Raw genomic sequence first — 24,886 nt, forward strand, 5'->3', positions numbered from 1 at the left:
TTTATGGTTTGGGCGGAACACGGTCCGTGCCGTTCCCGGGCCGCTCCCCGCGGCAGGGCTCAGGGAGCCGCCCGAGCCCCGCGCCGCTGCCCCTCATGCGGCAGCCGCGCCAGGCCCTGCCCGGGGCCCGGCCCGGAGCCCGCCCGGCCGCCGCCGGCTCTCGCTGCAGCCGCGGCCCTGGGAACCGAGCGGGCGGGGCTCGGCTGCAGCCGGAGCCTTTGCGGGACGGGACCGCGGCTCCCGGAAGCACCGGGCGCCGGAGCGAGCCGAGCTGGGCCGGCGGTGAGGGGCGAGCGGAGCCGCCGGGCGGGCGCGCAGGTGGGAGCAGAGCCCGGCTGGGGCCGCGCCGCGGGGAGCGGTGCGGGGCTGAGCGGGATGGGGCGAGCCGGAGAGAGGCCTGTGCTGGCGGGGGAGACGTTTGGGGCTGGTGCATGGGGCGGGAAGCAGGTCTGTGGGAGCAGGCTGGGGAGGGAAGGGGTGGGGTTGAAGAGACACCGAGAGCAATGTCTGGAAATGGAGAGGCTTGGGGAAGAGGGAGGAGAGGGTGAAGTTGAAGTTTCTGTGGGGAAGAGGCTGTGTGTGAAGTTGGGAAGGGGCACGGATCTGGCCAGAGCTGTGTCAGTGCTGCTGAGCTTGTGACTCCCTTATTGGGCTGCTGGTGCTCTGCTGAGAAGATGCTCACTATGCGTGATGTGGTGCTGCATGTGAAGTTCACAGAAATGCGCATTTTACAAGTATTTGCATGGTATCACAATTTCATACCAAGTTTTTGAAATTAGGAATGCTTTAGCAGTCCAGCAGTTATGGATTAAGCAGAAACTCAGAGGATATAGAGATAACAAAAGTAATAATGCATGTTATGGAATAAACTGAAAGGTAAAAGATAAATATCTGAAGGTACCCCAAGTTGTTTCATTTTATTAAATCCTATAAACTATGTTTTAAACCAGCGTGAAGAAGACTTGGATTCCAGATAAAATGTTTTAAAAGAATGATTGGGTGGAGAAGACTGACACAGCTTTCAGCAGCAGAGGAGTGTGTTATTTGGGACATAAAGAACATATGCAACAAACCTTTCTAAAACTGAGTGGGCACCGCAGTGGGAAGTTTTATTTTTCGTGGTGGCCTCTACACAGGAGGATTGAGATCTGAGACGATCTTTGCTTTTCAAAGAACATATGTGCAGAATGACAAAGTGGGTCTTAGAATTAACATTAGGTGATGGACTGCTTTTCCCAAAATCTGTGGGGCTGCCGCTCTCCATAGGCACTGCACTTGACTTATCTGTGTGCACACTGAGTTGAGCTAGAGGCTGCAGGGTGAATTCGAGGGAGGTGACAGCTGTGGAGAAAGTGATTTACAATAACCTCTGCCTTTGGAAACTGTAGCTCATGATTCCCATGTACATTGTTAGGCATTGTGAGAAGAACTTGTGATTGGAAATCACAGTTCTGAGAGATAAGGATCTATTGGTTTGGGATGCATGATGTTCTGGTTTGTAGAAGTAGTATGTGTAGCAAAAATACTGGTTTGGGGAAAGACTGGTTCTAGTAAGTATAAATTTGCTTTCCTTGGAGAAGGAAGTTAACTCTCCTTTAACAGGAAGTAACACACTCCTTTAACAATCCTACCTAATTCCTTATTCTGGTTACGCTATTGTTTGCAATAACAAGAAAAAGGCAGGGATTCATCTGAGCCAAGAACCTGTGAAATTCAAGTCACATGTCCCCATAAAACATGTGGGGTCCCCATAAAACAAAAAAAGTTCAGGATTTGGCAGTGTTAAGTGAGGACAGCACATACTTGATCTTTGGGACAGGCTTTCTAGACACAGTTATTTCTCCCATATTGTTCTTGAATTGCTTGTTACCTGGGCTTGTTCTTCACCAGTTACTTCAGTTCATAACATAATCATGCCACTTGTGCAGGCTCTGTGCCTTTGCTGGAACTCAGGAGGCTGCACAGCTGGATCACATCGGTGGAGGATGTCTCTGGGGGGAGGAGAGATTCTGAGGATCTGGCATGATAGTGTCAGATGGTTGGGAGTTCAGGATTTTGCCACTGGATTTTTGAACCTTGTCTTACATTTATACCCCTTAGTACTTTTCAGCTGTCTAATTTTATTTGTAGTAGCTAGTGCTCTGCAGTGCCTACAGATTGATTTTCACTGTAGGATCTGGTTTGTGTTACTCTACTCCAAGTAGGTCACCTTGACTGAGGTGTTTGACACACTGTATTGCCTTGAGCACCCAGACTTGATTTGTCATTCATAAATAGCCTAAGTGTAATCTGTAGCGGAACCCCAGCTGGATTCAATGTTCAGTCTTTCAGCACTTTAAATCAAGCTCCTTCATTGGCTTGATACATCTGCAGGGGCTGCATTCCAGCAGTCCTTGGGTTCATGGCATTGCACTCCTGTATGCTTGAGGAGGGATGGGCATTTAAACCAAAACTGAGAACTGAATGTCTCCTTGCTCTCAGAGTCTGCATGTGGCTGCTGGGATCTATCTATACTGTGATCTATACAATGAACACAGTGTATGTACTGTGTGAAAACGAGAGGCAGTTCAGGCAGCTTGTATCAAATTTCTATGCTGGCAGGCAGTTTGGCTTAATGACTGTTATGTCAATATAAAACTATTGCACTACTGGGCAGAGTCGAAGGCTTCATCTTACAAGAAATGTTGGTATTAACATTTCACTCAATGAGGGCCTGAATTTCCTGAATGCTGAATATTTATATTGAGTATGTGATTTGTATAATATTCATCAAACCAAATTTTCATCAGTCAAAAAAAATATGATCTCTGGATTCTTAGGTTTGGTGTAAAGTGTAAAGGTGGTGGGCTTAAAGAGCACTTAGCCACAAAATTTGCATTTTAAGATTCACAATTTACTCTTCCTGCCTGATACATAGATTAGAATGGTAATTTTTTTCCCACAGAAGAAAAAGAGAAACAAACAGAAAACCTTTGGGAGCTCATAAAAAAACTCATCCAAGTGAGTTTTCCCTTTCTGCTCAGTTTTCTGTCAACCTTTAAGAGAACCGTACCTGAATCCCAAGCAATTTATAGCATTCTCTGAAATTAGACTTTAGTTAATAGTTAATATGTAATTGCATTCCCTTTGTTAGATTTTGCAATGATGGAATTTCTCGGTTGAGTGATAGGCTGGTGAATCACTGATACAGCCTCCACTATCTTTGGCAGAAGCCAAGGTTTTGGAGCAAAGTTGAGAAGCAATCATTGGTTGATCTTTAACAGTTACCATTCAATGTGTAACTGCTCTATACCTAAGCTCACTTGCCAATTTTAAAAACCCATCTGCATGATTTTAAAATGGCCAAGAGTTGTGGTTTAACTCCAGCTGGCAGCTAAGCCCCACATCCACTTGCTCACTCCCTCCTGGTGGGATGGGAGAGACAATCAGAAGGGTAACAGTGAGAAAACTTGCAGGTTGAGACACAGATAGTTTAGTAGGTAAAGCGAAAGCTGCTCATGCAAGCAAAGCAAACAGAAGAATTCTTTTACCACATTCCATGGGCAGGCAGGTGTTCAGCCATTTCCAGGAAAGCAGGGCTCCATCACGTGTAACGGTGACATAGGAAGACAAACACCATCTCTCTGAACCTTCCCTCCTTCCTTCTTCTCTTGGCTTTATGTGCTGAGCATGACTCCATATGGTCTGGGATATCCCTATGGTCACTTGAGCTCAGCTCTCCTGGCTGTGCCTCCTCCCAGCTTCTTGTGCACTCCCAGCCTCCTCACTGGTGGGGTGGGAGGCAGAAAAGTGTAAGCCCTGCTCAGCAATAATGGAAACATCCCTGTGTCATCAACACTTTTCAGCACAAATCTCAAACACAGCTTCCTACCAACTACTGTGAAGAAAATGAACTCTACCCCAGCCACAACCAGCACACGAGATATGGTAGTGCCTAGGGAGCAAGATGACGTTGCAGGAGCAAGGTCCACCAGGGATCTACTGTGTTCTGCTTAATATCCTTGTCTTAAAAATATTATTTGAGTGCAGTTATGTTTTTGATTCTTTTCACCAGTTAAGAATTTTTTAATGTAAATGCAGAAATTGGAAATACTGCCTGAAGGAAACCTTCATGTGAAAAAAAAATCTTCATTCCTCAGTTTCTGCTAAAAGCATCAGGAAAGAATTTTGTTAGAGGATTTGCTTTTAACTACACTTCTGAAGAAGTGTACAAGCTCTAAGAGAAACGCAATTTTGGTTTTTTTCATAGTGTACTTAGTGCACTTTATAGTACCTCCATCAAGAAAAATGAGTAACAAACTGGAAAACGAAAAAAAGAACAAGGTAAGTTTTAAAATGATGAAGTGATTTGCAGTGATTTAGTTGAAGAGTACCATGTATTTGGGAAGGAAAAGCTGACAATTGTAGATAGCTTATGGGAGGGAACAAATAAGGAACCTGTTTACAGTATGAGGAAAATGGAAAACACAGTGACATTTTAAAGTCAGAAATGCAAGGTGTAAGATTATTAGAAATATTTAGGACGTGCATAACTAAAATTAAAGTGACATGACAGATTACATCTTGTGGTGGTGTCGGGAGAAAGAAATGTATTGTCAAATTATAGCAGTCCAAATGTGGCAGTTAAACTATTTGTATATATGTAAAATATACTTCAGAACCCAGTTCAGCAGCAATTAACTGGATTTGGAAATGCCTATGCGTCCTCTGTCCCATGTGGGATATTTATCACAAAATCATAGAATGGTTTGGGTTGGAAGGGACCTTAAAGACCATCTGTTTCCAACCCCCTGCCATGGTCAGGGACAACTTCCACTAGACCAGGTTGCTCCAAGCCCTATCCAACCTAACCTTGAACACATAGAGTGGTGGAGCTTCTGCACTTCTCTGGGCAGCCTGTTCCTGAATTATCCAAGCCCATGTCCAGACCCTTGCACTTGGCCTTGTTGAACTTCATGAGGTTCCTTCCTTCCATTTATTTCTACACTTAAAGTATTTATGTATTAGATACTACTTCTGGTAAAACAAAGCTATGTTCGCTCAAAAAAAAAAAAGGTATTTATGTAATAGAACTTCCCTCTGAGGAATGTAGTTGTGTTGCAGAAAAGGACATGAAAGTTGCATGTTATCCAGCACAGGGAAGAGGGCAATGCATGTAGAAAGTAATAAAAGCGTAGAAGGAAGTATTAAAAAACTAGGTTTTTCAGGTTCTGTGAGTTAGCTCTTACTCCACCTTCCAATTGTGCTTTTCCTTTGTTGACAGCTTATTATATTTGTATAGGAGTAGCATCAGCACTAAGTTTATATTTCACTGGAGAAATATGAGAACACCATCCTGTTTCTTTAATCTGTTATCCTGATTTCAAAGCAAGTGCCCAGGAAGTGTGTCCATACCTGTACCACTGGAATGACACAGTGTGCTTTACTTTCCACTCTGGTTTTCCTTCCATAAGGCAGACTCAATCAATGTTTATTTTCCAGCAAATCCCATATGGAGAATTTGGTGTAGTGGCCCAGAAAATTTAAACTTTGCCTTTGGCAGTTTTGAGAGGCTTGTTGTCTACTTCTGCTTGGTGTTGCATTGTAACTAATACACAAATGCCTTTTCTTTGGTTAAGCGATGTTCAACTGATTAATCATAAAATGGAATAAGAGCTAAGAAAAATAACTCCTGTAACTTGGCTTTTTTACTCTAAAAGACTGCCAGCAGTGAAAACATTTCACAGCTAGGCTGGAAGGAATTTAATTCATGTAATGACATCACTGTGAAGATTTGGAGCATGATAGTAGTTAATTTTTCTTTTTCTTAAATTAAACTTTACTTGTGACAGAGTATGGAGGAGTAAAGAAATAGTTGCCAGTAGAGGTTATTTTTGTCAGATCTTTTGGTGGATTTAACTTACTTTTCTGGTATGAAACTTGCTGGAATTTATTGTTAATTTTTTCTTTTGGTCTGTCATCTACATCTTCAGATAATGTCAAGTGCTTGGGGTTTTTCATATAAGTTTTCTAATACTCTCTATAATTCTGTCAGATTTTGAGTCCTTCTAAAAATTCAATAATAGAATCTGTTCATAAACTAATCCTTAATTTTAGACAGGATTTTACAATGGTAGATACTTAGAAGCTGATATACTCAGAAGTTTATACAATCAGAACTTTAAAAGACAAAATCTCAAGGTTAAGAAAAGTCCTGTAACCTTATTGCTCTGTAGTAAACCCTGATTAGTATCAATGAGTTTTGTTAAGAATGGGAAAAGGAAAATAAAAACATATATGGGATGTGTGCTCTTCATTTAGTCAAACTGATTATGGTCTACTTTCCTCTGCAAACATTAGAATTTACCAGTATTTTAGGACAAAATAAAAATAAAATGTAAAATATAAAATTTTAGCCTGGGTTGGAGGTAATAAAAGGGAGATTAAAATCTTCAAGTCAAAAATTTATTCATTTTGTCTGAATGAATATTATGAGATGGAAATATGCGATTTTCCACTTTAAAAAATCTGCTTCCTTTGAAGAGTTATTCTTCAGACTTTGCCCAGTATGGTACTTTGAGCTGAATGTGTTACTTCCTGTATAGATTGCTTTGCTTTGGTTTGTGTTCTGAAAAGCTTTCCAGGGTCCTTCTCCTTTTTACTTTCAAGGAGAACAACACTCCACATAGGATCCACCTGTATTTTGTCCACCTGTGTGTGCTGAACTCAAATTTTACGTGGCTGTAAATCCCGTCTTGTCTTCCCGCATTTTGGCTCCTGTGTAGAGCTGTGTGGTTCCGTGTGGCTGCAGGGTGTGTCCATGGCACACTGAAGAAATGACGCAGAAGCAGGTGACTTAACATAAACTAACAGAAGAAAAGAGCAATGAGCCTAGTCCCTGAGATGGGTTATCTAGCATTATAGTCAGTGAACTGCAGGTCCTTAGCACACCTCACTGTAAGATACAGTTCAAAAGACAGAGTTCATGTGAGCACTCAACTTCCAGTCTTTGAATTAGCAAACCTATATCTGAATTTTTGAGCAGGTGCATCCTGCAGAGTACCAAGTAATGCGTCCAAAGCCCAGTAAGAAATCTAAGTTGTAATTCTGTACAGGAAATGCATTGGGATCTTCACTATCATTATTGGTTTAAGACAATCAAAGTGTGGGCTGTTACTGAAGACAATGGTTCATTTCTCCCGTAACTGCACAGGCTGTTGCTGTGAGGGTGGCAGGAGCTTATGGCTACAAGTAAGCAATTACACCTCTGGTAGTCATCTGTAAATCTAAAGCTGCTCTGAAACTGCAATTGAAGACAGTCCAACTGTTTAAAGTTCAATACTTTGCTCCTTTTCTGGATCTCGTTCCCAGTTTGCACAGAGGTCTGTGAGCTGATCAGCAGCTCTGTAAAAGAAAGGAGAAGGGACCAGGAGAGCTGATAAGATGTTCTGTGTGCTTAGGAGAGAGTGGTTATATTATTGCCGTATGTACGTTGCAGGACTCTAGTTCCTGCTCTGTGAATCAGCTTGCAAGTACAGCATGAGACTTCCCACACTTGCTGTCTATGAGCAGGTCTTGTTGACCACTGACAGGACAACTTTTAACAAGTACCCTTATTTCAGCTGTCACGCTGGGCACTTTGTTCTGTTTTGTGTGAAATTTTGAAACTTTGAAAACTGAATTAGTGATTTAGGAAAGTCACTAATGTAAGGAAATGTTTCCTGCTACTGGTGCCTTTTTGAGATACATTTTCTGGGGAAATGACTACTGAGGAAGACAAGACAGAAGTTCAAGATAATCATGTGGTATGTATTCTTTATGGCTTTGCTGATGGGCTTATCAAACTGTTGTGCTAGTTGGTTTATTTTCATGCGGATTGCTTTGGTACTTGCTCGCATACTCGTGATTTTAAAATTACTTCTTAAGCTGCTTCATAAATAGATGGTTGTATTTCAGGAAAAAAAAAGTGAACATTATTTTTAATCTTATTACCTGTTTTGAAGTTTACAGAATTGGTATCTGATAATGCTGAACATTAATAAAACCTTTTGTCACTTCATAGGCTGACAGAATGCAGAAATTTGGGTCTGACTCAGGAGGGGTATTTGTGTTCCCATTACCTGTGTTTTGTTCAGAAGCATTTTGAAAACTGAAAACCAGAAAGTTTAAAAACTTCTTTTTCTGTAGGTGTGCTTTCATAAAATTCATTGTTTTCCATCTTAACAATGTATTGCTCTTTATTTCCAGTTTTTCCAGTCTCAATACTAAAAAAGGAGGTAGATGGAAAGGTGAAAGAAGTTGTTTGTTCAAGTTGGCTTACATAAATGTCAAATTTCTCTGGTATCATAGGCAGGCCTTTTAGTGAAATTCAGTTCTGTATTTTCTCTCAGTATGTTTTTTTTTCCCATTCCTTTTTCCTCCCTCTTTCTCATTTGTGTTGCTGTTATTTCTTCAGAAAGCATGGTCTCAAAACATGCAGGTCCTTTCTGCATCCCTTTGGAGGAACTGTTCTGTTTTCCCCTCCTTGTTCTCAGCTGCAGCAAATTTATTCTTCAAAGTTCTTCAACTAACAGATCATCTCAGTTTTGTTGTTGGGGATTCATAATTCCACAGTTAACATCCTCATGTAATGGATTATTCCACCAGAACCAGTGTAAAACAGAATATTGTCTGCAGCCGTCTTGTCCTTCATACTTTATATTTCTGTCTGATTCATGTTGTTCAGTGCAGTTACAACTTTAGTATTTGTCTTTTCAGAAGTTAAATGAGATTATAGTTCATACAAAAGTATTTTCTTTTAAGATTCTATTAAAAAAACTTGCATGTTTCTTCCTCAGTTTCTGCATCCTGGCATCTTTTTCTTCCTTATTTGCTAGTATGCTTTAAAAATTATTTTTACAATGGCATGATTTTTGAGATAAACTATTTTATTGTGTAGGATACAAGTGTGTACTTCATATCTTTGTGTCTGTTGGTAATTCACACCTGTTTGCAGGTTACTGCAATGTCTTCTAAGTGTCAGTGTCACGTAGGTAATAATTTGACTTTGAAAACTTGACTGGAGAAAATCTATAAATGCTTAGAGACAAGATAAAGGCAAGTCAGAAATATTTGAAGAGTGCAGCTCTCCAAATGTCTACAAAAACAGCAATGAAATGCATCTTGAGCTAGAGAAATACAGTTAGCAAGAAACAGCTTCAGTTCCAGCTACAAATATTTAGTTACCAGCACATCCTTGAGCAGTGTGTACAAAGCTGGATAGTTAATGAGTCAGAAGCTGTGAGCCTGCAGGTGTAAAACACAGGGATGCCCCTGCCACATGCACCCAATAAATGTGCCATGTTTAGACTTCTGAAATTGAGAACCACATTCATTGTCTTGGCTTGTTACTGTTTTTCTTTTGCTTGTCTAAACATATTTGTAAACTTCTCGTTATTGATTTGATTTAACTTCGGCATTATAAAAAATGGCTGTTTTTGAATAAGTGGGCAGTGAAGGGAGTAGAAGGTAATCTTTTACCAAAAGCATTAGTTTCTGTGTGTGGAAGTTCTTTATATGAAGGACAGCAAAAATTATGGGATATTCTGAGTAGCAGCAAGCTTTTTTAAAATTTCCTTGTCATATATTGTGCTTGCAAAACGAAAATTATCCTCCCTATTAATCTCCTGCAGAAAATCTCCTCTCCTGCAGTAAGTCAATCCTTTAAAATGGTGACAAATTGAAAGAAAACTGCATCAACTTGGTGGAAGTTCCTGCTAGAGATGCAGATGGTACAGCTTTATAAACGTAAGGTTTGTGGTAGTTAGTGCAGGATGAGAAAGCAGTTGCAGTCACCTAGTCATCTATATTCAATTAATTTTTTTCTGAGCAGGATAATCAGCAGGGCAGGTTTAGTGTTGACTCCTCTGCAGCTCCTCCATGTCATGTCTTCCTGTCCAACTCTGCTTTCCCAGAACTCTCCCTTCATTGCCAGGCATACCTCTCATTCTCATTTAAAGCAGCCCAACCCTCACCGTCTTTCGCTGGCACGGTGCCATCTGGCAAGGCAGAGACTGCAACCTGGCAAACTCGGGAGAGGTGGAAGAGTGGGAAGATCTCTTCAGTCTGGGAACAGCTCGTTGCAGCAGGAGTACTGGGCATTCTGTTCCACAGCAGAAAACACCTTCACCTTGAAAATACCTTATGAGCCTTCACCTACATAAAGAAATCTGTGATTCCCAATATCTGCATTACCTTTGGATTGGTTTCTTTTTTTCTGTTTCAGAAAGAAAAACATCAAGAAATGTCTGCCAATTTAAAGTACCTTTCCTTGGGCATCCTGGTTTTTCAGACCACAAGTTTAGTCTTGACCATGCGCTACTCTCGGACACTGAAAGAAGAAGGACCTCGTTACTTATCCTCCACTGCAGTAGTTATTGCTGAACTTCTGAAGATTTTGGCCTGTGTTCTGTTAGTCTACAAAGACAGCAGTATGTGTCAAATTTTGCACCAAGTAATTTTCCTAATCAATATGCTGTATTGTAGTGGCAACTGCAAAGCAGCCATGTGAGTACAGGCATACAACAAAGCATTTCCCTTCTCCTTGTGTAAGAAATAGTCTTGGGAAGACAAGAATCATACTTGCTTAATATTTGCTTAAGAGAATGTGGATACTAAGGAGTGAGAGAATAAACTTTATGCTAACATCTCAAAGTTTGTGTTTGCTCAGGCATTTTAAGAAATCCATATGTATAAGTAGGAAAAAATTTAAAGCTTTAAGTGTCCAAATCATGAATGATGATTTAGAAACCTGTGATAAACGGCAGATGCAGAAGGGAGGGAGCAATTTCATTGTTACAGGAAGAATCATAGTTTTAAGCTAGAAAAAGAAATTATATTCACATGTACTCCAGTTCTTCTTTTGTGCATTTTAAACTGAATTTATCTGGTTTCTATTTGATTTTCAGTAGCTTAAAAATGTCATTGTATATGCATAAATATTGATGACTCTGTAGAATTCTAAATGTGCACTTTTTAGGTGATACTCTTTGGTATATTATCTTAAATTATTGATACGTTTTCAATAAGTTTTACTCAAAGTGTTTTGAATAATTGTTTTCATTCTGCATCTCTAGGCTGCAGGAAGACACTAGCAGCCATTTTTCGTTACTTATACAAGGCCTGTGAAAGTCAAACAAGCATAGATAGTATTTTCTGGTCTTGGCCTAGTGACAGCTATAAAAAGGGGCAACAATTTTAAGAACAGAACATTGCTGTTTCTCTCTTTTTTCCCCTTTCCTTTTAGTGAATGTCTATTTCTTTTACTATTTCTTTGGTTAGAATGCAATTTACGGACTCTGAACAGAGTGCTACATGATGAAATCCTTAACAAACCCATGGAAACTCTTAAACTTGCTATTCCTTCAGGAATTTACACTCTTCAGAACAACTTGCTTTATGTAGCATTGTCAAACCTAGATGCAGCCACATACCAGGTACTGTATGTTTGGAATTCTCTGTAAGTTTCAAAAAAAACCCCATGAATTATGGAGTAGTAGTAGTAACTGTTTCTGGTTTTTCTAGGTTACATATCAACTGAAAATTCTCACCACAGCATTGTTTTCTGTGTCCATGTTGAGCAAGAAATTGGGTGTATACCAGTGGCTGTCACTAGTAATATTGATGACAGGAGTGGCATTCGTGCAGGTAAATATTAGCAGGTGGTTTGTGGGGTTTTAATGTGTTTATTCAAGAAACATGGATTTCTATACTGATTATCCAGCTTTCTGATTCTACCAGCTGCTCACGAGCACCAGAGTATAGTCAGGAGCTCTGAATCACACATGGCCAGGTCTGGAGGACACCAGAAATGGTTCAAAAGCAGAAGATAACACCTCTTTTGCAACCCAGTGCTCTACTGTAGAATGAGACAGGGCCTCTGACGCAGTCTGCAAGTAACAATGATAGCAATGTTTATTAGCACATTTCTTCAGACATTAGAAATTCACAGCTCTTCTCTGATAGCACAGGCTGTATGGTTTCAGCATGTCAAATTTACATTGGACTATTTCAAAAAGCAAAATGAGCCTCAGCTGTAAATAGTGCAGGTACCAGAGTTCATAATTTTCACAGGGCAGGATTATGGGATAAGAGACTATTCTAAGAATCTTTAGCAGATTTTAGTATATCCTAGAAATTTTTGTTTTAAAACTTAAGGATTTGAAAAAAGCTATGGTAATTAAGTTAAATAATGAAAAATGAGAACAAAGCACTCTGACAGTGTTTAACAGACTCTTCAGTAAGTTTTTGCCTATGGCATTGCATTTTATTCAGTTAGCATTAGACACACTGCAAGATTTAACTGGTCTGCACAATCACCTAAGAGGGGCACATGAAAAAGACAATTCATCCCATCTTAAAGACAGCTGCTGTAAGTAGTTTTCTAAGTGTGCTTATATCTGTAAGGTAACCAACTGTTGGGTGGCACAAGTTGCTTGTAGTGAATGACCATGATAAGTCACATGAGGATTCAAAAAACAGTTTTTACTTATAAAACATAAATCCTGCAACTGTTTAAATTAATGAGTATTCTCCCAGTTCAGGCACAATTTTACTCCTTACAAATATGTGGAAAGAAAAACTGTAGCTTTGCAGTCCTTTGAAAGTATTTATGGTGCAAAATACAAAACTTTACAAGCATTTGATTGTCTGTATTTAGTAACTGTTCCTGTTGGTAAAAAACAAATTTGCATTTTATAGATGCTCATGAGTTGATTTCATCAGTGAATTTTGTGTAACTGTTTTTACATCCAGTGGCCTTCAGACTCTCAAGCAACACCTGCTAAGGAGCATTCAGCAGGATCGCAGTTTGTAGGCTTGATTGCAGTTCTCATCGCGTGCTTTTCTAGTGGATTTGCTGGGGTTTATTTTGAGAAAATATTAAAGGAAACTAAGCAGTCTGTGTGGATCAGAAACATTCAGCTTGGTAAGTTTTATGTTAATCGTCTGTGAGATATTGCTGAAGAATTAAGATAAATGTGCAAAATAAATGTATAAATAAAAAATATCACCAACATTTTAGTGTGCTGCATAAATGTTATTTTTAAACCAAAACTTTGCTAGGTGAAATTATAGCAGTTACTTTCTAACTTCAGTCTACTTCTTGATTTAATTTGTTAATAGCATATCTGTAGAATTGTACAGAATCTGTGAATTTTTTTTACTATTTTTAGAGAATATAGGAATATTAAAATAAAGTGTGTTTCCAAGTCAGTGTTTTGAGATGTTTTAAAGTGACATCTGTTTTCTCTTGTTCCTGGGTAGGCAGGTTTTTTTGATTAAAAGTACCAACCTGTAAAATCTGCTTTGTTTGTGAATAAAGTTGAGGTAATGAATTACTGTTACTTCAATGCAGGGGGTCAGCTTCTTACAGTTGTTTGGATAATCACTGGGGAGAGGCATATGCAAAAGACCAGTTCATCTTAACTATTTTAATACCTTTACCTACATCAGTAAGAGTATTTTCAAAGCAGTCTTGGATCTTCTAGACCCCAGATGTTAATGGCCACAGAGTTGATCTGTATTCCTGAGTAAGTTTTCCCCCACTTCAAAGCAATCTTGTCCCATTTATAGGGTTGGAAACATGATATCAACAATACCTTTTTGTTCCTGTTTTGCAACAGAGACAAATCTTACTGTTGCCTTTGTTTCTCTAATGGAATCCCTCTAGTCCTCACCTGTAGGCAATAATTATTTATGGCAAATTTGAATGGATGTGTTGAGCAGAATTTGTCCTCCCCTTAGAGTGGACTAGTGATCAAATCCACACTGTAGAGTTAAATCGTGAGATGACTGAGTGGATCAGAGCTGTGTACTGAGTCTGGTAGAATGTAGTGCGGTACTATAAAAACAGGAGATGGTGTGGGTTCTTTTGTAATTAGTTAGTTGTTCAATAAGCCATATTTTTTTCCTTTATTTTCCTACTACTCTGTTTTAATTATAATGGTTTCAGTTAAAAATACAGAACTTAATTTACTTTATTTTTAATATATTACAACATTTTTACATTACCATAATGTTTTGAAACTTGAGTACAGCAAAAGGAATCAAAACCTCTCCTTACTATCTGCTAGTATTTATGGAAACTGTCTGCATTAAAACTAAGTTTTCTTGAACAGGGTGTAGGGAATACATTAGGAAACGTTATGTTAGGGAATTTTGGGGGCAGATGAGGGTTGCTGGCTGGGGCTTGGTCGAGGATTTAAGGTAAGGTTTGATGTTCTGGGTGGAGCTGCGGTGTAAAATCTGCTGCCAAGGAAAGCTGATTATTATCACTCTCAGTTTACACGTTAAAAGTGCTTTCATGGACAGCAGGTATCTGAAATAATTTCTGGTAAGAATCCATAATTGTTGAAAAATCAGTCATCTATTCTAAAACATAGTTCAGATTTTTCTACAGTGCACAGAAGTATGTACAAAAGAAATGAGTTCACTTAGTTTGATAGTTGGCCTGGTCACGTATTGAATGTTCCAGTGACTGCTTTGTGAAACAATGAGAGCAGAACAGAGTGTGTCTAAATGCAAACTCTTCAAGGTAATGGATGACTAGGACAGTGATATATGAAGACAGAAATGTCTGTGCTTATAGTGAGAATCAGATCATCTGAGTATTGTATTTACTTTTTTAGTGAGCTTAATCTGCCTCAGTAGGAAGCTCAGTTGAATATGTTTGTTATTGAGGTTGTTTTCAGTTCAGAAATAAAACTGTGTTGTCATATTTCATGGAAAGTTTTTAGAAACTTTAAATACATAAATACAGTTAAATAATACATATTATATATATGTAAATATTAAATACAGCTTTTACAAAATACATAAAATATGAAATCACATTTCCAAAAATACATTGGTGTGTTCTTTCTGCAAGGGCAAGGTAGTTGCCCACTTCGGACATTGTATTATTCAGGAGCAAGTCATTCATAAGTAAGAGCTTTGAAATAGAATTTTTCTTAAAACACAGACAAAAAAAACATATTCCAACCTGGTTTTCATTTTCTACAAGTAAACATTCAATGTGTTTGAGACTGGCTCAGGAGAATCCCACTTGGAAGATCTTTGACTGAATTGGCAAACTGCTAATTGCTGCTCCTGCTGTGTCAGAGACCTTCTCCTGCATTGAGAGTTTTCCCTGCTTTTCTCTCCAGGTTGCAGTGTGACTTCAGCCTTCAGTCAGAACTAGTTTCAGGAAAACTGAAATAGCATTTAAGTGGATTTTGCTATATGCCATAAACAAAAATCACTCCCAGTAGAAAGCAATGGAAGATAAGTACATTAGAATATATTAATGGGAACAATCGCAACTTGTTCTAAGTGTGGAGCATAGGTCTTAAAAGAGAACAGGAAACTGATTGCATTTGGATGTGATGGTATTGCAAGTGACAGTCCAATTTTAAAATCAGAAATATGTGAGCAGCCCTTAAGGATGAGGAATGTTTGCATGTTTTTCACCTGAAGCTTTTAAATAAATCTTGTACTTTCAGGATTTTTTGGTAGCATATTTGGACTGATGGGTGTTTACATTTATGATGGAGAACAACTGTCAAAGAATGGATTTTTTCAAGGATACAATAAACTTACTTGGGTGGTGGTTGTTCTACAGGTGAGATACCATGTATTGCATGTTTCTGTGAAGGCACTCGGGGATTTACTGTTCTGTAAATGACTGGGGAAACTAATGGGTGTCATTGAAGCTACTGAGAATTCTGTAGTCAAAAGTCTGATCTATCATTATTAACATAAACCTCTAAATAAAACCCTGGAAAATACATAGCAACCATGTGATTAAGTACTGTGCAAATTAAAAGTGTGTAAGCATTATTTATTTTGCAATGTTTGAAATTGTCTGTATATATGATCTTCATCCTGTGGCTATAAATGTAGAGTACAAGCATTTCCCCTCATTTAATGGTGGTAATATGAGCAACAATTTCTTTAATGGGGAAATAACAGCTCCAATATTTATTGTCAACAGTGCATATCCATAATATAATATAAATGTGTTGTTCCTCAACATAGACAAAAGCTTTTCCTAAAGAAAGTGCATGGTGTTAAAATAGCTGTTCTCAGTCAAATTATCAGTTTGTGAATCTAAACCTCATTTTTCCAGGCACTTGGAGGGCTGGTGATTGCTGCTGTGATAAAATATGCAGACAACATTTTAAAGGGATTTGCAACATCTCTCTCTATTATACTGTCAACATTGATCTCCTATTTCTGGCTGCAAGATTTTGTCCCTACAAGGTAAGAGTTATTTTCCATCTATACTAAAAATAAAAAAAAATAAAAAAACAAACAAACAAAAAAAAACCTTACTGCTTCCCAGATAAAACTGGAAAATAAAAAAACAAACCCATCCAAGCCACACTTTCAGAATGTTTAGGCAGAGCTTGCACATCCGAGTTTAGCCTCATGCCGTGGCTAGTAGGGTGTTTCAGGCGGTGATTGCCGCTGGCTGCTGCCGTGCCCGGTGCCCGGTGCCGCTGTTGCCGCCCAGGCGCGCCCCCTGCGGCCCCGCGCGGGCACTGCGCCCTTGGCTGCGGGCTGCGGGCCGAGGGGCTGCCGCTGCTCCGTGTCCCCGGCACGGGGACATTGCCTCTGTGCTGCCCGCTGCTGCTCCGTGTCCCCGGCACAGGGACATCGCCTCTGTGCTGCCCGCCGCTGCTCCGTGTCCCCGGCACAGGGACATCGCCTCTGTGCTGCCCACCGGCCGCCCGCACCGCAGCCTTCAGCAGAGCTACCTGCAGTCACACACCCGTGGTGGTGACGCTGCAGCACTGAGTTGCCCGAGGGCACCCAGAAGCCCAAAGGCAGAGCTGTTTCTAAAGGCAGCACCATGTTTAGTAGTGAAAACAGCCAAGAAAGAAAAGTGCTTGTTGCATTCTTGGAGGCCTTGTACAATGTTCTGATGTTTTGGGGATCAGACTCTAGTGGCTCTATGTACCAAAGATTTTGTACATGGGTAGGTTCAGAACACTGCTTGTCTTGGCAGTGCGTGTTCCTGGATGGAGTGTAGAATTAATAATCCCACTTCCACATACAGTAATAGGATTTTGCTTATAATTGACTGACACTCCTTGCATATGTTGCACATACTCATAGCATAAAAATATTTCTAATAATATTTAAGACTTTTGTATCTGGTAAAAAGAAACATCTTTTTATCTAAAAGTATATGTTTGTAATACTGTGGTCCCTTCCATCCCTACCCATTCTGCGATTCTGTATTATCAGGGCTTTACTTAAACATTCAAAAAAGGAAGTAGAGCAGCTATTTAGGTTTAAGAAGTGGAAGATATTAAACTTAAATGATAAGTGGACTGTATTTGTCCCATTGTAACAAATGAAGAAAGTGGTTTAATAATTTCTGTGTAGTCAAATGGAAAATCAGTAAGTAACTTAACCTCTTCTGCAAACATGTTAAGAATTAAATTGAGCCAAGTAGCAGCACATAGAACTTGAAGCCCTCCCATTTATTAAAATTTGATTAACTTGAGTTAATCAAACTCAATCTTTAGTCCCTTGCCAATGCTAACAATGTATTTGAGCTGAAACTGTGTAATTGTTTGTCACATCAACAAGCAGTTTTGATGCGGTAATGGATGTAAAGTATTTAAATGCTTGAATGTGTTGCAATGGGCCATGTCCCAAAACACGCTGGATGTATTCTCTGAAGGATTATCATGTCATATACCACAGGTTTTTTAGCATTTGGTTCAGAAGATCAAATTGTTGACATTGTCATGTCTATTAGAAGGTTCTTTTTTAAAATGCGTACTGATTGTCTGCTGGCTTTGGTTATTTTGTATCAGACTTGTAACTATCAAAACAACTTGAAAGGCCAAAATGTCACAAGAGAAAAGATGCCATTGTGTGTTTTCATGAGACAAATCTTTCTATATCGGCTAAAAATTAGATTGTACTGACTTGCAAACTGCTTCTTGGGCAGCAGTAATTTGTCTTGACATAAGCTTTGGGCTTCAATGCAAACACAGCTCCAATAACGAGGTATATAATACGTTAAAAAGGGGTGGGTAGCCACAGTAGCTGCTTTTCTTCAGCGTCTGCTTCCATTTTGCACACATCTCTAGGAAAAGTATGATGAAAAAGAGGACTGATCTGATTGCTTTTGTGAATTGTTCCATGAAAGTATAATTTTAATTTTCAGAATGTGTCAATGATAAATTAATTAGTAGTTAAAAGTTTCTTATTTCAACAACTTTCTGCATCCCTCTAAAATAAATATGTGCAAATTATTTTGTTCTCTATAAATTGGACAAATATAATTTATCTTCCTGTTTTCCTCATGGAAGAACGTCCTTTCTTTTAATTATATTACATAAATAAATTTGCATCAACTGTAACAAACTTTTTTTTTTCATCCCTATTCTATTCAGTGTCTTTTTCTTCGGAGCCATTCTTGTAATAGCAGCTACTTTCCTATACGGTTATGATCCCAAACCTGCTGGAAATCCCATTAAGGCATAGCAGACTTCCTTATCAACCTGCTTCTCGAGATCATGCACTGGGGGCCTTGCTAGCACTGGCATGTGGAAAGTGTCACTGTGCATTGCAAGGGAAGGATGACTGCCCTGAATGTACTGAAGAAATGCTGATGAGTAGTTCTGAACAGCCAGAGGGGTTACAGGTGGAGGATAACGCTGTCTGTAACTGATGGGGGGGGAAAATGTCAGGGGAATGCCCAGTGCAACTTGCTAATAAAAACTTGAAAGGAACCAAAAGTTTCCAAGAAACTACAATTAGGAATGTTTACAGCTTTGACTGAGATTGCATCAAAAGAATTACTGTATTGACTGCTGCAGAAATATGTCCTATGCACTCTTTGAAAGAGCACATGACAACATTGTCAGATTGTATGTTTTTGCGATTGGATTCTATTTAATCTTAGAAATTAAGTTTTTAACTGTTCGTCTATTTCCGTGAAATGAGCTGAATGTCATAGTTCTAAAGTGATGGTTCTAATTAGGTATTCCTTATTAAAACTGTGAAAATTGAAATATGATTTAAAGACACTTTCACAATATCAAATATTTTTATATTTTTCGAAGGCTGATTTAATAACAGGAGTCTGTTATTAAATAATATTATAGTTCTGTTGCTTATATAAACTGTTGTAAGAATGTTAACATTCTCACTGAAGTACACAAAGGGAGGAATACTCCAGCCTTCATCAGCCTGTAGTGTTGTGACAGATGGAATAACTCTGGGAACACAGGCTGGAGGTTACCATGCTAACATGGGAGTAAGACTAGGGTTATGATGGGTGCTTGCTCAGATGTAATGTTCATTCTTGTTATTTTACTGATTATAAATCAACTTTCTGCTAGAACCTTAAAAGTAGTTTCTGTGCTTTAAATAGCTTCTGAAGATTTTTTTAAACCACAATTTAAAAAATCAAACAGCCTATAATAAACGGTTTAAAGACATATCACTGTCTAACAGCTCCATCTGGAGATACTATGGTATGGCATCTGTATACTGTACTGTACTTTATTACAGAGGTGTTTTTTAAACAAGTGTTGTTTACTCATGAACTCTTCAAGGCTTTTTCTGTATATTTCTATGTAATGGCTTAATTAGAGTTTGCTGGAGTTTTTTTAATTGTTATTTTGTTCTGGGAGTCCTTGAGCCAACAGACCAAAATGGGTTCTCTGGAGTTATTCAGTCTAGTAGTGGAATTACTTTAATAGGAAACATAATTAAAAAGCAATTAATTGTGCAATAGGTAAACATAAAAGCATGCTGTCCTGTTTTAAACAAAAAAAAAGTCACAAAGAAACCTCGCTGCAATTAGATCAATTAGACTGTTATAAACACTTCACTTGAAATATTTGCATATAGTCAGAAACACTAAAACAAATCTGGAACTAATAAACAAAAAACTGTCTTAAAAATCATTGGTTTTCAGGAGACTGTTCACAATGAATGTTAATGTTGGGTGACTTGTGTGACACTTGTGATGGTGCATTTATACAAAAACATGTCAGGAGTCCCTTACCAGTGGAATGGCAAGTGGCAAAAATGTCTTTATTTCCCTTGTTCCCCACCACCACTCCCTTCATGCTCTTTCTCACTTCGGTCTTGTGCTAAAGAAAATGGTTAAAGAGAAAGGTGTTTTAAAATGCTTACCAAAGTAGCTCATCTGATTGACGAGGAGATTCTGTAGGAGTGCTCTGAGATTTCTTATTGAAATGTTGTAAATGGGAAAGAAAGAATTCCACTTGTCAGTCAAGTAAAAGTAGTGTTTTTCTTCTGTTGGCAATTACATGTTTCATCGATGTTTTGTTTGTTTATCTTATCAGAGCAAGACATTAAAGAAATGTCAGAGCTATGCTGAGGGCTTACTAAGATTTGTGAACTGTGAATCTGTCCCAGCACGTTGTAATTGCAGGAGCTTTGCTACTTGGCAGTCATAACTATCTAAATAGGCATTCTATGTTAATATTAAATCTTTTACCTGTAACATTCAATGGGGCACAGTCTTTGAAAAGTCACATTTCGCCATTTCCCCAGTGCAGTGCAGCGTGAGGTAAGATGTATACGTAGAGCAGTGGCTCGCAGTGGTGCCGAGTGCAGAATGGGAACCTCACGGCTCTGAAATGAGGTGGGAAGTGCTGGTGGTAATCTCTCAACTGAAGTTTGGCCTGCACAATAATACTTTTGATTTCATTAATCACAGCAATGGAAGTGTTCAGGTGATTCAGCTGGTTACTTTCCTTAGAAAAGTCTCCAAAAAATGTAAGAACAGGTTGAGAACACTTTAAAGCCGGTTGTACAGGAAGGGACCAAATAGGCCAAATAATTGCCACATGGCTCGAGCTCTGTGATGTGTAGCCTAGTTTTAATATTTCAGGTGCACCCATCAATATTTGCCAGTAAGGATGTTTAAAAGAAAGAATAGGAATATGTGCTCTTTGCTTTGGAATAGGATGCCATGCAGCTTTGGAAATCTTATCTGCTGTGCTAGGAACAGTAACTCCTGTCTGTAAATCAGTGACTTCTGTGCTTTCATTTGTCAGTCCAATTATGTTTTCCAGCAGAAGGATAGATCTCTTCATAGATTTGTTGCTGAAAAGGAAAAATGAATTTGCATTTTTAGCTGTTTCCTTAGCCTTTGGCAGGCTGAGGAAAGGCTCTTCTCTGAGGTGTTGCTCTGGACAAGGACAGATAGCATGTGTTTCATGAGAAAAGAAAGGGTTTGAGGAGGGCTTACTGATTGCTTTGCAATCAGAGAGCATATGCACATTTTCTCACTGAGATACTTTTGTATTTGGATTTTAATTTTTTTTAAGTAGTTTTAAGTCTATAACTCATTAACTAACCAAAGAGGCATAGCTAGCACAGAGCTTTGGGAAGTAGTGGACAGTGTGCTGTGAGTTTGCCCTAAAAGCAAACTCTGTAGGAGTCTAACTTCCCAAAAATAAACTTCTCTTTCTGAACTACTTTTTTGACTTTTAGACAATGTTTTTGTTAGTTTAGTTGTATATTTAGGAGGATAACCTGTACTTAGAAGAATTTTATTTAAATATTTATAAAGTTATAGAAGTTACAGCTAGGTATTTATTTTACAATAACTTGAATTATGTGATTTTTTTTTCAAGACATATAATGGACATACTAGTATTTATTGAATACTTGGATATTTAGTAGTTTTATTTGAGAATCTCTGGGATACATGATAAATGGTCAAATAACAATAAACTTAAGACTATCTTCAAAGCAAATCAGTTCAGTGGTGAAGAAACTTGAGTCTAATAAAGTAAGATAAACTTTTCACCATTGTATTTCTAAGCAATCCACAAGTGCCCAGTAATGTTTTTTTCTCAAAGAATTCAGATAATTGTATCGTTTTATTCAACTCCATTCTTTTAGACAAACTTTAAGAAAACCTCCCTCTTTATTTGTTTCAGTAAAGGGGGGATTAATGTTCTACATTCAGCTTCTACAGTATAACACCTTGGTTTTTTGCTGCAACTTTTTAGTAACTGTCATTTTATCTTTCCTCAAAAAGAAAATCTCATTTTGCTTGTGTTTCATGCGCATACAGGCCTCTCACAGTAGTTCATAATTGTTTTGTGTTTCTAACTTATTTTTATGGCTGTAATTCAAAATACTGTAATAGATTTTGTTGAACTGTTTTTAAATTGATAAATGAAACATTGCATTTCTTCTGGTTTTGTCGTCAGTAACTTTCATATTTTAATATATTTCCTGATCAGCCCTGCATGTTCTGTTGTATTTGAGTGATTGTCATTTTCCAAAATTGAACTTGTTGCTCATTTTCCTCCTGGTGACAATGTTTCTTACTGTATATTGTGTTGAGGAGGACTATGCATTCCTTTCATATCTGAAATCTATGTTTTGAAAGAATGAGTTATTAAAAAAAAGAGGGGTTTTGTGTATTAGAAAGGTAATGTTTATCTATAACGTGAGATTATACCATATGTGTGTAATGTGTCATTACCTAAGGTGGTGTATTACTATGAGAAAGTCCAAGTAGTGTTTCCTTGCCTTTGTTTTAATTGTTCTTTTCATTATTAATGCTGATTATTTTCCAGAGGAAGAGACTAGAGAGTCCTGCTCTTTCCAGGTAAGCTCATCATATGTTTTTAGGTATCTAGAATGAAGATATTTTACTGAAGAAAAATGCAGGGGAAAATGCAGCAAAATACATGGAATTGAGTGGGTTATATCTTCTGCTTCAGTTACTGTCCAAAATTCTGTTCAGTTGAATTCTTAATTTTTCTAAGTATTTCTCAGCTGAATTTATAACTCTTTCTAGAAGAAAAAACAACCTGTCCTGACTTGCACTTCAGTGCTTGTTCTTGTCCTTGAATGTCTGCTGCACATTGTATCCAAGGGTAGACATGACACATTAACTCATCTTCAACCTTCCATCATCATGCTGACTGTAGTTAATTTCATTAGTGATTTATAGCTCAATGAGAATAGCTTATATGCTAAGCATATGTTTGTATTTGCTGCCATGAGTATAATTTTTTCAGATTTTTTAAACTTTGTCTTTACTGTCCATATGAGTCCCAATATAAATCGTATATTCAAACATTGTAGCAAAATTTTTAAGGTAGCCTTAGGTTTTTATATGTTGATATTGGTATCTGTGTGTGATTACACTGAATACAGTTCTAATATATGGTTTTTCCAGGCAGTGTAGAAAAGGTTATTTTTTTGGTGTAACACTGCTGAACACTGGAATGCATCTTACATGACCTAACACAGTCCTTTTTTAAATCCATATTGAGGGAAAATACTGTATTTTTTTTTCTTCTGTATGTGTAGATAATGCCACTGCAGTAATAAACTGGTTAAAATTAAGCACTCTCTTTATTAAGAATATGATTTAAAAACTGTTTGAGAGCTTTGTTAAAAGGAGAGGCTTGCCTTATGCATATTTTAGCAGAAATAAAATGTTTTAGCTAACATCTAATATTTCAGAATAAAATTTTAGCATAATTTTCGATAAACTCTAGGAGGCTATTGTAAGATGTTTGTTAATGGTGTCATTTAACATACATCTTGCTGAATTTGTCAGCAGTTTCATTTTGACTGAGAGGTGCTTGTTTTTTGACCACTGTCATGAGTTCTTGTGAATCACATTCAAGAGCAGTGTTCTTGTGACACTCCGTGCTCTTCCACTCTGAAAACCCAGATCTCTCCTGAACCGGGGGTGGTAGGGAGCACCTGGGTATCCATATCCAGTTACAGTATGGGCTGTGATTGTCAAACACTGTAATCCTGGAAGGAGCTCTGTATAGCTATAATTTACAATATATCAAAGACCTGAGCAGAGTTCACAAACACATTGCTCTAGATGATGGATAACATGTTTTGCTGCCCTTCCTGAAGATACAGTTAATAAAACTGGGTCATTTCATCAGCAGTTTTCAGGGCACTTCATTTCTATTAGTACCTTTTGTCAATTTTGCCCTGCTCTTAACGTTCATATGCAACATAATTTAAACTAAAAAACTTTTATGCCATTAGGTAACAAATTAATTATTCATCATCTAAACAAAGGAGCATAGCTGGTTCAGAATACTGGGTTGCAGCAGACAGTGTTCTTCCAGTTTGGTGTAAAAGCACTCCCAGATGTGTCTTATCTGAAACCATCACCTGCCTGTGCCTTGGAATCCATCTGGGGAGATAAGTACTCTGTCCTCTTTCATCCAGCTTCCAAAATGATGGTAATGTCTTCTACAGCTAGCAGGTAGGAGTATGCATTTACTTAGTATAGAGGATTGAACACTGCAGGTGTTCAGATATAACAGACAATTCTTGTTTCTCTTCAGGAGTTTGTGTCAAATAGTGTTAAATATTAAGGTTAGTGTCATGTTAATATATAAGTTAAATAATGTTAGAGCACATTATTTGTCAGGATTTGTGTAGGTAAGTGGAGTTTCATATTTGAAAACGTGTCTGGCTAAAATTCGTGACAGCAAAAGCAAGTTTATTCTACATTCTCATTATTCGAGTTTGTTCTACATTCTCATTATATGAATCGTGTGCTCTGTCTGTGTGAACAAGCTTGATACTTAAATGCATTTATTTTGAGATAATGACATTGGTAACAGGTATTGGTCTAATATGAAGGTGTGGATAGAAAACCAACTGTCATGTCAGCCCAGTTACCAAATGACTTTGCTGACATTGTGTAGTTGACTTCTTTTACGTGAGTCTCATACATGTCACACACATATCTGTGTGTGACTTTCCCACCAAAATCTAATAGCACTTTGAGAAACAGCCTTGAAACTATGCCAACATTTTAGGACCCTTCTCCTTTTCGAGTAGAAGTGGGACAGAATTGTCATATACTTCATGTGACAGCTTA

The 24,886-nt window shown here is 38.2% G+C and overlaps 1 protein-coding gene across 5 annotated transcripts; it reads left to right on the top strand.

The window, feature by feature from the left end:
* The first annotated feature begins 188 nt into the window (after positions 1-188).
* On the top strand, positions 189-23,477 carry SLC35A3 (solute carrier family 35 member A3). 5 transcript variants are annotated; one of them, XM_085068188.1, is made up of 9 exons: positions 230-318; positions 4,250-4,323; positions 10,244-10,524; positions 11,264-11,453; positions 11,542-11,664; positions 12,772-12,943; positions 15,498-15,616; positions 16,124-16,257; positions 18,411-23,477. In XM_085068188.1, exons 2-9 carry the CDS (start codon positions 4,288-4,290, stop codon positions 18,499-18,501), a joined length of 1,146 nt encoding a protein of 381 aa, XP_084924314.1. In that variant the 5' UTR covers positions 230-318; positions 4,250-4,287; the 3' UTR covers positions 18,502-23,477. The 5 variants fall into 5 exon arrangements, with proteins under 5 accessions (XP_084924312.1, XP_084924315.1, XP_084924314.1 ...); XM_085068190.1 differs by having other exon boundaries at positions 10,244-10,448; positions 11,299-11,453; XM_085068186.1 differs by lacking the exon at positions 4,250-4,323 and having other exon boundaries at positions 189-318.
* The last annotated feature ends 1,409 nt before the right edge of the window (positions 23,478-24,886 follow it).

The sequence above is a fragment of the Lichenostomus cassidix genome, chromosome 8, assembly GCF_008360975.1.
Source record: "Lichenostomus cassidix isolate B80296 chromosome 8, HeHo_3.0, whole genome shotgun sequence".
NCBI lineage: Eukaryota > Metazoa > Chordata > Aves > Passeriformes > Meliphagidae > Lichenostomus > Lichenostomus cassidix.